Source organism: Nicotiana tomentosiformis, chromosome 11 (genome assembly GCF_000390325.3).
Source record: "Nicotiana tomentosiformis chromosome 11, ASM39032v3, whole genome shotgun sequence".
NCBI classification, from domain to species: domain Eukaryota; kingdom Viridiplantae; phylum Streptophyta; class Magnoliopsida; order Solanales; family Solanaceae; genus Nicotiana; species Nicotiana tomentosiformis.
In genome coordinates this window covers 113,386,271-113,402,711 of record NC_090822.1, presented here as the reverse complement: position 1 = coordinate 113,402,711, position 16,441 = coordinate 113,386,271, and the positions used below count along the sequence as shown (strand labels likewise).

Below are 16,441 nucleotides of genomic sequence, written 5' to 3'. Positions count from 1 at the left end.
TAAGTGTGGGGTGTTGATGGTAGGCTATAATCCCGTATTTTAGTTGCTTATTACATTCTAATTTACTGCACTTTAATTGAGTTGGAGCTTTAACGCTAGTGTTTTGCACTAATTGTGTGTTTTATGCCTTGTAGGAGTGATTCCGGTCTATGTAGATGTTGTGGAATGAATTCATGCTATTTTAGAGCGTTGAAGTCTGAGTAAAAGACCAAGGATTAAGTTGGGATCGTGTTTGGGGATCAATGGATGATAGTGGACTTGAAGAACGAAACGAAGAATCGAGCAGGCATATTGTGCATTGTCTAGTAAAATGCATATAACTTTTAGCTCAGAAATTCATTTGCGCTCCATAATATATCGTTGGAAAGTTATTTAAAAGGGATACAACTTTCATGTTTTACACTTTCCCAAATTCCCAATTGCTACCACCAAGGTGCCGACCAAGTGCGCGATCGCGCATTGGACGCGCACTTGGGTCAGGACGATGTGCAAAATACGCGCCCATGTGCGCGACCGCGCATGTCCTGTCCGGGAAGAGTCCTATTTTGCTAAAAAAAGGTAGTTTCATCCGTTTTTATTTTGGGGGCAGATTAAATACCCCAAAACACCATTTTAGAACCACTTTTGACATACCTTAGACCTAAGAAAGTTAAGGAGAAGAGGGAGAAGCAAGAGCACAAGGATTTCATCTTTCATTCCTCACTCAAGATCCGAGTTTGGATTGTATTTATGCTTTCCTATACTTTTATTTCATTTGTGAAGAACTTCTCCATATATATGGAGTAGAACTTTTTGGGTTTTGATGATTGTTTGTGGATTATAACTCTATTTATATGTATTTGAATCATTTTGGGAAGATTAAATTGTTGCATCTATGTTCACTTGTTCTTATAATCGAGAGAGGCAAAACTTATGATATATTTGCACTATATTGTTGGTTGAGTTCATAGATTCTTCTAAGAATCGAAAGAGCCTAGTTGAATGCTTGATTAAACCTAGTTAGAAGGATAATCGAAAGAGGTTCTCCTAAAGACCAATCCATTATGAATTCTTGCATATCTTCACCAAGCTTAAATTGGTTTATATTGTGAGGTTGAGACTTAATCGAGAGAGGATTTTCTACTAAACAATTGTACTGATAATTAAGTGAATTCGAGAGACTCACTTGAACATTAAAAGTGAATTATCTAGAGTTAGATCCCGAACATTTATCTTGCACCTATCCTATCAACCCATATTTTCTCCAATTGATAACTTTCTTGTTTACCTTTGTTCTGATTGTCATTAGTCAATAGCTTTAGATTCTTAGTTATTTGTAGTTAGAATTTATATATATCTCCATTGTTGATCCTCTTGGATAGCAATCTAGCTACAGACTACGATAATACTATTTAAATCTAATCCCTGCGGACACGATATTATACTATACTATCTTTGACTAGCGAGCATAATTTAAGTGTGTATTTTGCGCTTGTCATTTTTTCAAATAAATAAAGTTTCAAGTGTGATTTGCTCCGCTGTTGAGTTCGCTGAATTTCTGTAATTTCGATTGTAGTATTACAGAATAATTTTTCCGTTTTATCCTGAGAGAAAGTAATCCATAACCTTGCACAACAATGAAGAAATTAAATTACTTAAAGATACACAAGAAACTTGTAGTCTCAGAATTATTTTTGTATTTTGTTTTATTGAACTAATGTTTAGTCGCTTCTCCGATTTTCTGATTCGAACAAAGATTACCGACAACTATTCCCAACTTGGATACAATTTGAACTCCAATTAGAAACTCAGACCTCGACGTTAACAAAAACGTTTTCAAACGGCTTGAGCCCAAAGCACAAGGCAAATCCTATGTTCGATTTCCTAATATATTTGATCAGAACCTTCTGCCTAATTATCTGAACATGAAATTCGCTTTACAGTGTTTGTTTATGTTTTCTCAAAGAGGATATTGGAATGCAAATGCAAATGCAAATGCAAATGCATGCAGATTCTTTTATTCGCTAATACTCTTTCTATACAGTTATTGTAAATTTCCATTTTGAGGCTCAGTTTTCTATACATTATAAACAGCACTCACCACATACTTTTGCTTTGTGTCAATAGTGTTTTATTTGAGTGATGGGAAATATTTGACCAGTCAACTAATTTGACTAAAGCATATTGACATATTCAGTTGTTCATCATCTACCATGGTCCCACTTTGTTCTATGGGCCCACCACTACAATTCGAGTGTTTTAAGATTAAAAAGAAACAAAGAATTAAGACGACCTGCCTGATGAAATATGCTTTGATGTTATGCGCAGGATCCAAAATACACATTGAATTTATCGTATGCTATTTTATCTTACATCTTTGTAAGTGGTAAATAAAAGTCAGATGGATGTTATGAAAATTCCCCTATGGCCTCATTTGGATTAGTTTTGTTTTATATGGCACACTTTCCTTTTTAGTTTCTCCCCCAAAAAAAATCATATTTTTATACTTATTACAACTCAAAAGTTTCATTTTATTCTTAGTGAGATGATTTATAACCATACCAATATTTAAGGCTTTGTTTAAATTATAAGTTTCAAAATTTTTTAATTCTTTCTTAAACTCCGCTCAAGTCAAACAATATCAAATAAATTGAGATTGAACGAAGCAATATAATTAAGGAAGAGAAAGAGGAAAGATGTGGCTAAGTATTAGTACTATCTTTAGTTTTTTTTTTTTTTGATTTCTCACTTAGTACGCAATATACGCATCGGAGCCGACTAATCCGAATCGATAGCAACCAGCAAAAAGTTCTATCAAATTTGATTTTCTAAGAAGAAAAGGGAAAGTTAAGAAAGAAGAAACTAAGGAAGCAGTCTTAAGGCAGAAGTAGAAGGACATTTGTCTAGGTAGAAGGACAGTTGATTTACGGCCACCCGCAACTAGCTTCTTTTTATGTGCGCGCCCCTCCTCGTACCATCACTTTGCCAATTCCATATTCGTCCCGTCGAATCTGGGATCGTAGTAATGGGTCACGTGAAACTTAGTTCGAGTGAGAGACCTGTGAATCGTGGCTAGTGAGCCACGAGAAACTTAGTTCGAGGGGGAGATTATTAGTTTGCGAACAAAGTCTCATATTAATAGCTGAAAAAATTAAGAGTCTACGTATAAAGTACAATTATTTCTTAATAGTTTGAGGCCTTTTGATTAAAACAGTACGGATTTTACCTAAAGCGAATAATATCATGCAGTTTTAACAATATTTTTGGGCCGTTTTAGCACATCAAGTTGAATGTCCTTCTCGGATTAGCCAATGGTTAATGTTATGATATAAACATGGAATCTGTCTAAGCTATGAGCCTATGAGTATGATGAGTACTATATTTGTATCAATCTTTTCTTGTAACACAAATTTCCCCACACCTACACAACAGCTAGCTAACAGTTAGCGCTGTGACGTAGCTAATATTATATGAAGGGACGTGGCAGTCATACAGAGTAAACTTTGTTTGTGAGTAAATGGGGAATGATGGAGATACAGAGTTATAATGAGTACACTATATATCATGATATACAAGTGACACACTCTCCATCTAAGCATTCCATCTTCACAAAGCTTTTTAAACCATTGATTATAAAGTTCACTAATCTGATTAATTCGAAATTTTCAAATACGACCATTAAAAGGTACGTAACACAATTCTAATAGATCTTTAATTTTAAAAGACAAAAACCTAAAATATCAGATCAAAAGTAAATGAATCCCAACTATCTCATTAAACATATATAGTGTAGTATAAAGCTTCATTTGGGGTGCTAAGGTGCCTAGATACACATTTCTCATACACCCCTAGTAATCACTACACCATTCTATTTCTACTCTTTTTGTCTCACTCCACAACGTACCACGACAAGTGGCGAAGACATAATTTCTGCAAAGGAATTTAAAAAAGAAAAACGTTAAAAATTAAAAGAGATTATGACCAATGAGAATAGAATCAATAACCTCACAAATGAGAATAGAATCAATAACCTCACAAAGACTTTGAAACCCCTTTGAATCGACTTAGCTACACTTTTCGACCATTTCAAAAGGATTTAAAATATAATATATAGAGATACAAAACGAATTATGCCTTATATGTGCAGTATAATTTTTCGACGAAAAGGTTCGGGTGAACCCCCTTCCGCCTCCCTAAATCCGCCCCTGACCACGACATGCACGGAGTTAGAGTATGGACTAGTACAAGTTTAGTCAAACTCTGTTTAAATTATTAATTTTAAAATCAATAACTTAAAACGTTTCAAATTGTGACTTCCGCCTCTAGAGCTAACCTCCCAATATCCCCCCACCCCACCCCCTTCCACTATTTTTCTATATAAATTAAGTAACCCGGTTTTTCAGAGAGGGGAAAGCCATAATTAGGTTTTTCTAGCTTTCTCTGTGATTCAAATCAAGCCTAGGCCTTCTGGTTTTCTTGAAAGTTTCTAAATTATTTTAGATATATCATTCTTGTGTTTTCTATTTCTGTCTTCAGGAAATGTCATCCCAAACACTAGAAAGCATGTTGGCTTACACAAATAAGCCAGCAGAGCAAGAAAAGAAACCAAGGCTAGCTGCAGAACAAGCACAAAAATGTCCAAGATGTGACTCAACCAACACCAAATTCTGCTACTATAACAACTACAGTCTCACTCAACCTAGATACTTTTGCAAATCCTGCAGAAGGTACTGGACTAAAGGTGGTACACTGAGAAATGTTCCAGTTGGTGGTGGCTGTAGAAAAAACAAACGAACATCCTCAAAAAGAAGCCAAGATCTTGAGTCCATGACTAGCAGCCCTAATTATCCACTGTCTTCTTTTACACCATTGTCATGTTATGATTCAAGTGATTTAAGTCTAGCATTTGCTAAGCTCCAAAAACAGGCAAGTGGGCATTTGGAAATTGAAGAAAATAATATGTTAATGATGTGTAACAAAGTTCATTATGATGATTTTCTTGGTGCACAAAGGGGTGGTTTTCTTGAATTAACCCCAAATGTTTTCCACCATAATATGTGTTATGGGATTGATAATGATGGAAAATTGGGGCATGTTGAAAATGGAGAAATAATGGGGTTAAATATTAGTGCAGAAATGGGAATGCACTATGATCAAGAAATGAGTTCTACGTTGGCCACAGGGAAGCAAGAGATGTGCAATATAGCAAGAGAAGGTGAGAATAATAGAATATTGTGGGGATTTCCATGGCAGATTAATGGAGAAGTGAATAATATGGGTGATTTTGAAGCTTCAAACAGGCAAAGCTGGAATGGATTTGATTCTTCTTTTCATGAACTTAACCATAGCAGTCTCATAGCATGAAAACCGTTTTTTATTTTATTTTTTTAATTTTACATGCCTTAATTAATGTATGTATTTTTGATACAAGTATTGATATTTCACCTTTAATTATTTTTTGGCTAGTTCATAGGCTGCCTTGTTAAATCTTGCCATTGTAAAACCAGCTTCCACAGTCTAGTAGAGTATAATTACAAGTAATTTACAACTAAAAAATACTTAGATGACAACATATTCGCATATTCAGTGTTGCAAAGAGGCGGGCAGCCAGCATCTTTGTGATTCCCACCTAACCAATATGTCCCTTGCCATCGGGTGTTAGGAAGATTCTAAATTTAATTTTTGTATATATTTAATGATTTGAAGTAAAACTACTAAGTGGATAGAAACCATATTGTATATGGGTAGAACCGAGCTCAATGCTCGATCGAGGCATCTGAAACATTGGGTCAAGGCTCGGCATAAGAGATCGAAGGTACTATTATAATTGAGTTCAATATCGAGGGTCGAAGTTCGAACAAGACCATCAGATTTGTCCTCGAGCTTATTGAGGGCACGACCGACCCCGCTTCTAATGGCCTCGAAGAAAAACTTTACCCACTGACACGACAAGTATCCGTGATTCTCGTCATTGACCAATTATTATGACGGAAATACGGGATTAAGTCAAAAAGGGAGCCAACGGTCTACATGATTTCCTATAAAATAATGTCTTAAAGGTCTCATCTCCTTTATATATAAAAGGGAATTGAGTAAGTCTTGAGACATTGTAACATACTTAAGAGAACAAGATACCATTTTTTCCAGCTTTGTTCATATTATTCTGGCTTCAATAATATCACATCTAAATTCGAAGGTAATTAACCTTGGGAGGCTTAAGTTGTTCAATCTGCATGGTTTGTATTTATTTTTCTACTTATTCTTCCATATTAAATGTGATTTCTCGCTTTGTATCAAATTAGATCACGTATCCTTAAAACCACGTATAAATTCAATTGTTTTATAATTTTTTGGGTAAACAGTTTGGCGCCCACCGTGGGGCTAAGGATAATAGTGGTAATTTGATACAAATCTTCATAACACACACTACATATCGACAACGAGGATGGTCATCAAGGTGAGAATAATAACATGGCGCCCGCTAATGCAGGGCTACCCGTTGATGTCGTTGGGATTCAGACTGCAGATCCAATCGATGTAAATTCACATGTGGCCATCGACGCGAACTTGCGGACCGACCCTAAAAATAACATCTGTGGTGGAGCCCGATCTACAGTTCGAAACACACAGAATGTTGAAGAAGACAGGATTATTCTATGCATGATCTTCGAAATGCTACAAGCTCAACAGGTGGCGGTAGCTCAGTTGCAAAGTCAAACCCCGACACCGAGCAGGGTTGAACCCGATCCACCCCAAGAAGTCACCCGCAGAACGGAACCGGCCATGGTAAGGTCGAATGAACAAGAATCGGGGACTAACTCCGAAATTATAAAAATGTTCGAGGAGCTGACAAAGTGGATATAGTCAGGGAAAAAGAGGATCGAAGCGAACGATAAAAGGGTCGAAACCTATAATTCCAGGGTAGATCAAATCCGAGGAGCGCCCCCGATATTGAAGGGACTCGATTCCAAGAAGTTCGTGCAAAAACCTTTTCCCCCAAGCGCGGCCCCAAAACCGATCCCCAAGAAATTTTGTATGCCCCAAATACCTAAGTACAACGGAATGACTGATCCGAACGAACATGTGACCTCTTATACATGTGCCATCAATGGGAACGACTTAGAAGACGACGAAATCGAATCTGTTATGATGAAAATATTTAGGGAGACCCTGTCGAAGGGAGCCATGATATGGTATCACAACTTACCTCCTAATTCTATTGACTCATTTGCTATGCTTGCAGACTCTTTCGTAAAAGCATATGCCGGTGTCATCAAGGTCGAAACCAGAAAATCAGACCTTTTCAAAGTTAAATAGAAGGAGAACGAGATGCTTAGAGAGTTTGCGTCCCATTTTCAAATGGAACGAATGGATTTGTCGCCGATCGCTGATGATTGGGTTGCTCAGGCTTTCACTCAGGGACTCAATATTCGAAGCTCGTTGTCTTCGCAACAATTAAAGTAAAGCCTGATAGAATACCCTACCGTTACCTGGACCGATGTACATAATCGGTATCAATCGAAAATCAGAGTCGAAGATAATCAACTCGAGACACCTTCGAAGTCTATATATACCGCCAGGGCTCTCGATAGACCCAAGAGGGATATCGACCGTGAACCATGATCAAACGAGAATCGATATCGGCCCTATAATGGAGATCAAATGAGCAGTGGGTCGGGGCAGAACCCCGTGAGGAACGACAGGAGAAGTGATCGGGGGCTCATGACCAAAAATGGCTTTGATAGGGCCATCGGGCCTAAAAAAGCACCAAGGCTATCGGAGTACAACTTTAACGTCGATGTCGCCGCCATCGTATCTGCTATCGGCGCATCAATGATACCAAATGGCATCGACCTCTACAATCCGATCCAGCTCAAAGGGATCCTAACTAGATGTGTAAATATCATGGCACTCACGGTCATATAACGGAGGATTGTCGACAGCTGAGGGAAGAAGTAGTCCGTTTATTCAACAATGGGCACCTTCGAGAGTTTTTGAGCGATCGAGCCAAGAACCACTTTAAAAATAGGGATTCTAACAAACCGACAGGACAAGAAGATGCCAAACTTCAACACATCATAATTATGATAATCGGTGGAGTCGACATCCCACAAGGGCCAATGTTAAAACGCACCAGAATATCCGTCACCAGGGAGAAACGAACTCGAGACTACATACCTGAAGAAGCCTTATCCTTCAGCGACAATGACGCAAAAGGGATCATACTACCTCACAATGACGCACTGGTAATATCTGTACTCATAAATAAAACTAGAATCAAACATGTGTTAATTGATTCAGGTAGCTCGACCAACATTATTCGGTCGAAGGTCGTAGAACAGCTCGGTCTACATGACAGGATTGTGCCAGTAGTCCGAGTCTTAAACGGGTTCAACATGGCATGTGAAACCACCAAAGGGGAGATAACGTTACCGGTCATCACCGCCGGAATCGTACGAGAAGCCAAATTTTATGTAATCGAATGGGATATGAGGTACTACGCCCTTCTCGGAAGGCCATGGACCTATCACATGAGAGCAATACCCTCAACTCTCACCAAGTGTTAAAATTCCAAGTCCCAGGGGGGATCAAGCCAATCTACGGGGAACAACCAGCCGCTAAAGAGATATTTGCCATCGAAGAAGTAATTCCGATATCAACGCTCACAACACCGAAGGAACCAAATTTTGGCAGCGATCCAAAGGCCAAATAGCAATTACCGATTTCGGTGACGATCCGATCAGATAAGAAAAAGATTACGAAGATGATGATTACGGGGTTCCCTGATCTTTTATAATTACCGATGACTCTGACACAACTAAATCAACGGTCGAAGAGCTGGAGCAGGTTGTATTAATCGAGCATTTGCTCGATCGGAAGGAATACCTGGGCACGAGATTAACTGCCGAGCTCAGAAAAAATTTATTCAATTTCCTATAGTTAATAAAGATTGTTTTGCTTGGTCCCATCTTCATATGGCAGGGATCCCACAAGAAATATCCACTCAAAGACTAAGCATGGACCCGAAAATTAGTCCGGTAAAGCAGAAGAAGAGTCCCCAGTTCGAGGTCAAATATGCTTTCATCAAGGACGAGGTATCTAAACTCCTAAAAATAGGGTCCATTCGAGAGGTTAAATACCCAGATTGGTTAGCAAACGTAGTGGTAGTCCCTAAAAAAGGGAATAAACTAAGAATGTGTGTAGATTACAAAGATTTGAATAAGGCATGCCCCAAAAACTCTTTTCCTTTGCCCAACATAGATCGTATGATCTATGCCACGGCCGACCACGAAATCCTCAGTTTTCTCGATGCCTATTCCGGGTACAACCAAATACGGATGGACCCGGGTGATCAAGAAAAAACCTCATTTATCACTAAAAATGACACATAGTGTTATAATGTAATACCGTTTGGATTAAAAAAATGCCGGAGCCACATACTGGCCTAGTAAATCGGATGTTGGAAGAACAAATAGGAAAATCGATGGAAATTTACAGCATTTGTAGGAAACCTTCAGTATATTGAAAAAGTACAATATGAAGCTGAATCCGGAAAAATGCACATTTGGAATCGGGTCAAGATCAAAGCTATCAAAGATATCACGGTAGTGGACAATGTGAAGGCTGTGCAAAGACTAACCGGGAGCAATACCGCCCTCAGGCGATTCATCTCGAGATCCTCCGATAAGAGTCATCGATTCATTGCTGAAGAAGAAAAATAACTTCTCATGGACCCCGGAATGCCAACGAGATCTAGAAGAGCTCAAAAGATACTTATCGAGCCCACCGTTGCTTCACACACCAAAGACGGATGAACAGCTTTACTTATATTTGGTAGTATCAGAGATAACGGTAAGTGGAGTCCTTGTACGGAAAGAACGAGGTACGCAATTTCCGATTTATTATGTTAGTCGGACCTTGGGTGAGGCCGAAACTAGATACCCCTACCTGGAAAAATTGGCGCTTGCTTTGCTAAGTGCCTCGATGAAGCTAAAACCATACTTCCAATGTCACCTCATATGTGTCGTAACTACTTACCCGTTAAGGAACGTTATGCATAAACCTGAACTCTCGAACCGATTGGCCAAATAGGCCGTAGAAGTAAGCGGGTACAATATTGAATATCGACCTCGGACGGCCATTAAATCCCAAATATTGGCAGATTTTGTGGCCGATTTTACACCGGCCCTAATACCCGAGGTCGAAAGAGAATTATTAATGAACTCGGGGACACCTTCGTGAATCTGGACCCTCTTTACAGACGGGGCCTCGAACGCCAAAGGGTCCGGACTTGGTATCGTACTAAAGCCATCAACGAGTAATATAATTAGACAATCTATTAAGACTGTGAAATTGACTAACAACGAGACCGAATATGAGGCCATGATTGCAGGCCTTGAATTAGCCAAAAGCTTGGGAGCAGAGGTGATCGAAGCCAAGTGCGACTCCATCCTTGTGGTAAACCAAGTTAACGGAACATTTGAGGTCAGAGAAGAGCGAATGCAGAGATACTTAGACAAGTTACAGGTGACGTTACATCGGTTCAAAGAGTGGACTTTGCAATATGTACCTCGGCATCAGAACAGCGAAGTCGATGCCCTCGCTAACTTGGGATCGTCGGGCGAAGAAGACGAGCTTAAACCAGGAGAGGTCGTACAACTAATGAGATCGGTAGTGGTAGAAGTCCATGCCGAAATCAACTCGGCGAGCCTAACTTGGGACTGGAGGAATAAATACGCGGAATATATCAGGACCGGAAAACTACCCTCGGACCCAAAAGAATCGAGGGCTCTGCATACCAAGGCAGCCCGGTTTAGTTTATCCGATGATGTAACCTTAGTCAGAAGAACGTTTGATGGACCGATGGCAATATGTTTAGGACCAGGGGATACCGAATACGTTTTGAGGGAAATCTACGAAGGTACCTATGGAAATCACTCGGGCGTTGAATCATTGGTTTGAAAAATAATCAGAGTCGGTTACTACTGGATCAACATGGAAAAAGACGCAAAGGAGTTCGTTCAAAAATGCGATGGATGCTAGAGGCATGCCCCGATGATTCATTAGGTAGGAGAGCCGTTATATTCGGTATTGTCACCATGGTCGTTCATGAAATGGGGGATGGACATCGTCGCCCCTCTTCCAAGGGCGCCCGGTAAGGCCCAGTTTATTTTATTTATGACTGACTATTTTTCTAAATGGATGGAAACACATGCATATGAAAAGGTCAGAGAAAAAAAGTCATCGATGTTATCTAGGATCACATTATATGTCGATTCGGAATACCGGCCGAAATTGTGTGCGACAACGGAAAACAGTTTATTGGCAGTGAAGTAAGTAAGTTTCTTGAAGACCATAAGATCAAAAGGATCTTATCCACTCCTTACCACCCAGTGGGAACGGACAAGCAGAATCCACCAACAAAACCATAATCCAAAACCTCATAAAGAGATTGGTCGACGCTAAAGGAAAATGGAAAAAAGTGCTACCCGAGGTCCTATGGGCGTACCGTACAACTTCGAAGTCCAATACCGAATCCATACCATTTTCTTTGGTTTACGGCACCGAAGCTTTAATACCGGTCGAGATTGGAGAACCAAGCATCAGATTCTGACATGCAATAAGGGAATCAAATGACGAAGCTTTGAGTACGAGCCTGGAACTATTAGATAAAAGGCACGAAGCCGCCCTTGTCCGATTGGCCGCCCAAAAACAGCGGATCAAGAGATATTATAATCGAAGGGCCAACCTTCGATATTTCAATACTGGGGACTTAGTATTAAGAAAAGTTATACTAAACATCCGAAACACGAACGAAGGAAAATTGGGGCAGAACTGGGAAGGACCGTACCAAATTATTGGGACCACTGGAAAAGGATCCTACAAGCTCGGGACAATGAACGACTATCAATTACCATGCAACTGGAATATAACTCACTTAAATTGATATTATTGCTAAGGTACGACCCTAATTCTTTCTTTCATTTTGTAATTGACACTTACAGGCAACCTACAAAGGATAATACGAGATACTAGGTCTGAAAGCACGTGTTGCACTGTTTTTTCTTTAAATCGGTTTTTTCCCAAATGGGTTTTTTCGGCAAGGTTTTTAATGAGGCAACAAGTAAATCGTGCTAACTTAGGATCAAAGGCCGGCTATGAACTGGTTGCAATGATCATGACAGCATTTGAGGCCTCTCTTAGGGTAACCTCAAATACTGGGGGGTGGGGGGGGGGGCAATATCCTTGGGGATATCGAATTTAACATGGCATTTCAACTTCGAGATTAAAGGGCCTCGATCAACAGGATTTATTATAAGGGCGAAACGGTTAAATGAATCGTGCCCGCTCAAATCAATCGACCCTTGGCACTAAATATGTATACATGTACACCTATTATGTGCAAGAATAAAAGAGCCTCCTTTGCATATAAACATCTCGTTCTCAAAAATCTTTCTTGCCTTTTTTTCAAGGGATTCCCTACAGCTAAAGATATCAAGCCTAAGGGCAATCTTCAAATCCGAGTTCAAACATTCACTCGGGGACTAGACATCAAGCCTAAGGGAAATCTTAAAATCCGAGTTCGAACGTTCACTCGAGGACTAGACAGCAAGCCTAAGGGTAACCTTAAAATCCGAGTTCGAACATTCACTCGGGGACTAGACATCAAGCCTAAAGGCAATCTTAAAATCTGAGTTCGAACATTCACTCGGGGACTGCCGACCGAAAAATAATCTCGGTCGTTCCAAGATACCAGATTACAAGGGCTTAAAAGCTTATTTGGCATTGCCCGAATTTAAAGGCTAAGGCCGTTCCGAGTTAAAAACACTCGAGGGCATGAAAATTATTTGGCATTTTCCGAACTTAACGACTAAGACCATTCCGAGTTAAAAACACTCGAGGGCATGAAGCTTATTTGGCATTGCCCAAACATAACGACTAAGGCTGTTCCGAGTTAAAAACACTCGAGGGCATGAAGCTTATTTGGCATTGCCCGAACTTAACGGCTAAGGCCGTTTCGAGTTAAAAACACTCGAGGGCATGAAGCTTATTTTGCATTGCCCGAACTCAACGGCTAAAGCCGTTCCGAGTTAATAAAACTAGAAGGCATAAAGCTTATTTGGCATGCCCGAACTTAAAGGTTAAGGCCGTTCTGAGTTAAAACACTCGAGGGCATGAAGCTTATTTGGCATTGCCCGAACTTAACGGCTAAGGCCGTTCCGAGTTAAAAATACTTGAGGGCATAAAGCTTATTTGGCATGCCCTAACTCAACGGCTAAGGCTGTTCTGAGTTAATAAAACTCGAGGGCATAAATCTTATTTGGCATGCCCGAACTCAACGACTAAGGTCGTTCTGTAATAAAACTCGAGGGCATAAAGCTTATTTGGCATGCCCGAACTCAACGGCTGAGGTCGTTTCGAGTTAATAAAGCTCGAGGGCACAAAGTGTTTTTGGCATGCCCGAGCTCAACGGCTAAGGCCGTTCCGAGTTAATAAAACTCGAGGGCACAAAGCTTATTTGGCATGCCCGAACTCAACGGCTAAGGCCGTTTTGAGTTAAAACACTCGAGGGCATGAAGCTTATTTGGCATTGCCCGAACTTAACGGCTAAGGCCGTTCCGAGTTAAAAATACTTGAGGGAATAAAGCTTATTTGGCATGCCCGAACTCAACGGCTAAGGCTGTTCCGAGTTAATAAAACTCGAGGGCACAAATCTTATTTGGCATGCCCGAACTCAATGGCTAAGGTCGTTCCGAGTTAATAAAACTTGAGGGCATAAAGTTTATTTGGCATGCCCGAACTCAACGGCTAAGGTCATTCTGAGTTAATAAAACTTGAGGGCATAAAGCTTATTTGGGATGCCCGAACTCAACGGCTGAGGTCGTTCCGAGTTAATAAAGCTCGAAGGCGCAAAGTTTTTTTGTCATGCCCGAGCTCAACGGCTAAGGCCGTTCCGAGTTAATAAAACTTGAGGGCACAAAGCTTATTTGTCATGCCCGAACTCAACGGCTAAGGCCGTTCCGAGTTAATAAAACTTGAGGGCATAAAGCTTAGTTGGCATGCCCGAACTCAACGGCTAAGGTCGTTCCGAGTTAATAAACTCGAGGGCATGAAGCTTATTTGGCATCGCCCGAGTTAAAAGGCTATGGCCATTCCGAGATAATTATTTCATGCTAAGGTATTTCGACCATCGTTAAGATAAATAAAAAGGCAAAGGAAAAATTCGAGAATCGATGAAAGGAAAAAGCCTTATACATATATATATCAAAATTTATTTACAAAGGTTGGATAGCCCCGACGCATGTTTTTACCAAGGCCGAATGGCCTCAACAAACAAATGAGTACAAAAGATGAAAAATTGCCTCATCCTCATCGAGGTCTACGCCGCCACCTACGGGTTCTTCTTCACCACCGGACTCACCCGACTCTTCAGACGCCTCGGAATGCTCCTCAGGGGAATCTAGCCTCTGAGCATTGGTTTTGCATGTCTTGGCATTTTCGATTTCGGTCACTATGTCGAAATTCTGAGCATGGACTCCCTCGAGGGTCTCCCTTCGGGATTCCTACCTTGCATTCTTCACCATGTTTTTTTCCTGCTCCTGGATAGCCTCGACATCAACTTTAAGCTGGGCCACTTTTTTATCAGCTTCGTTCTGGGCCGTAATAACTTCTGACTTTGCAGCCTCGTGCTCCTTGGCCAGATTCTCTTAACCAGAAACAGCCGAGCTCAGCTGAGATTGGAGTCCCTCGATCATTTTGGCCTGCGCTAAGTTCTTATCCTTTGCAGCCCGAAGCTGAACCTCAGTAGAAGCAAACTGTGTCCGTGTAGTCTCTTTTTCCGAGGCTAAGCGATCCATATTTTTCTTCCACTCCTCGGTCTCGGCTTTAACCACATCCATCTTACCTCGGAGTTGCTCGATCACGTCAAGTTTATTTTGAACCTACGAGTTCGGATTGTTAGCTACTGAGTCTGACTCATCATCACTAACTCCAAAAACTCTCCTTACCTACTCAACCAGTTCGGTATGTTCCCTACGAGCCGCTTCCATCTCAGCTTGAGATTTTTCATTATGGCGCTTGTAAGCATCCCTCTTTTTGGCAAGCTCCTGAGCCTCGGCCTCAAAATATTTCGATTCCTCCCAGTATCGAAGAAAAGCCTCATGATGAAGCACCGAGGTCTACAAACATAAAGGAAATACGTTATGATTATGCATGATTAAAGCTAAGTACATAATAAAAGGACATTCGAAATTACCCGATTCAGCGCATATTGAGCTTCGTTGAACAGGCAGGGCGCCTCTATCTCGTTCATTTTTATTTGATTCTCTTCGGTCACCAAGCACCGAAGATAACTGGCAATCCCCATCGGGGCAGAAAGAACCCGGGCTTCCTCCGGGATGGACATATAAATTGCCCGCCTCCGAGAAGGATCAACACTCGGAGCTGGGAACTGGTTCACTAATCGTGGGCTTAAAGAAAGATCGCCGGCTTCCGAGGATGGTGCCTTTTTTGATACCGGTAAGTCGCCCAAACCGGTAACATCCTCTGAAGCAATGGAGTCTAGGCCGTCGAAAAGATTATGGAAAGAATTGGCTACTCCTTCGGCCCCTTCACTAAGGTTACCTTTAAATGTTTGGGCCTCGTTTATCATAGAAGTTGTAAACGAAGGCGACCCAGAAAGGTCAATCACCCCAAGTGCCTCTTTGGGTACGTTATCTTCTGACCGGGATGCGCCGGTCACATTTCTTTTTCGACCTCACTAGCTCGGGCCAAAACAATCTTGACCCTCTCGGAGACTTCAGAGACTATTTCTTCTACGACCTCCACGACTCGAGGCATTTCGGAACCGCTTCTCACGCGGGGTACTAACTCAGAATCTTCTTCTTCCTCGGACTCATCCCTCAAACGATTGATTGAGTCCAATGGAAGTTCTCGAGCACTGGTTTTTTAGGTTTGGGCAAAGATCGTTTGCTCGGTCTTTTCCTTTCAAGGGCCGGGGGGCTCGAAGATTTCCTTTTCTTCTTTTCTTTACCCTGTTTCGAAGAAGGGAGATTAGTGTGTACATCGTCATCAGCCGATGGAGGCCTCATCTCGATGTCCTTTGGTAAACCTGCAAAATGGAAATATAATGGATTGGAGACTGATGATGTAAAAATCAGATATATGTATAGGGAAAGACCCTTACCGTGATTACGGGCCTCCCATCGGCCCTTCGAGAACCCACGCTATAAGCATGCGGAATAAGGTCTTTGTGTCACAATGCCCTCGACTCACTCTTTAAGTTCAGGAACGGGGTTCGACATTTGGGAGACAGCTACATTACGTAACATCAATGAGAAATCAACTGAATGAAAAGTAATAAAAAAGAACACCGAAGGCAAAGCTAAACTTACGTTTCATGTTCCATTTCTCCGAAAATGGCATGTCCGCAGCCGGGATTAAGTCTGAGGTCCTCACTCGA

The 16,441-nt window shown here is 41.0% G+C and overlaps 1 protein-coding gene across 1 annotated transcript; it reads left to right on the top strand.

Annotated features, from left to right (window-relative positions):
* The first annotated feature begins 242 nt into the window (after positions 1 to 242).
* On the top strand, positions 243 to 5,561 carry LOC104110167 (dof zinc finger protein DOF2.1-like). Its single transcript, XM_070189849.1, has 2 exons — positions 243 to 305; positions 4,480 to 5,561. Exons 1-2 carry the CDS (start codon positions 243 to 245, stop codon positions 5,341 to 5,343), a joined length of 927 nt encoding a protein of 308 aa, XP_070045950.1. The 3' UTR covers positions 5,344 to 5,561.
* Positions 5,562 to 16,441: the final 10,880 nt, after the last annotated feature.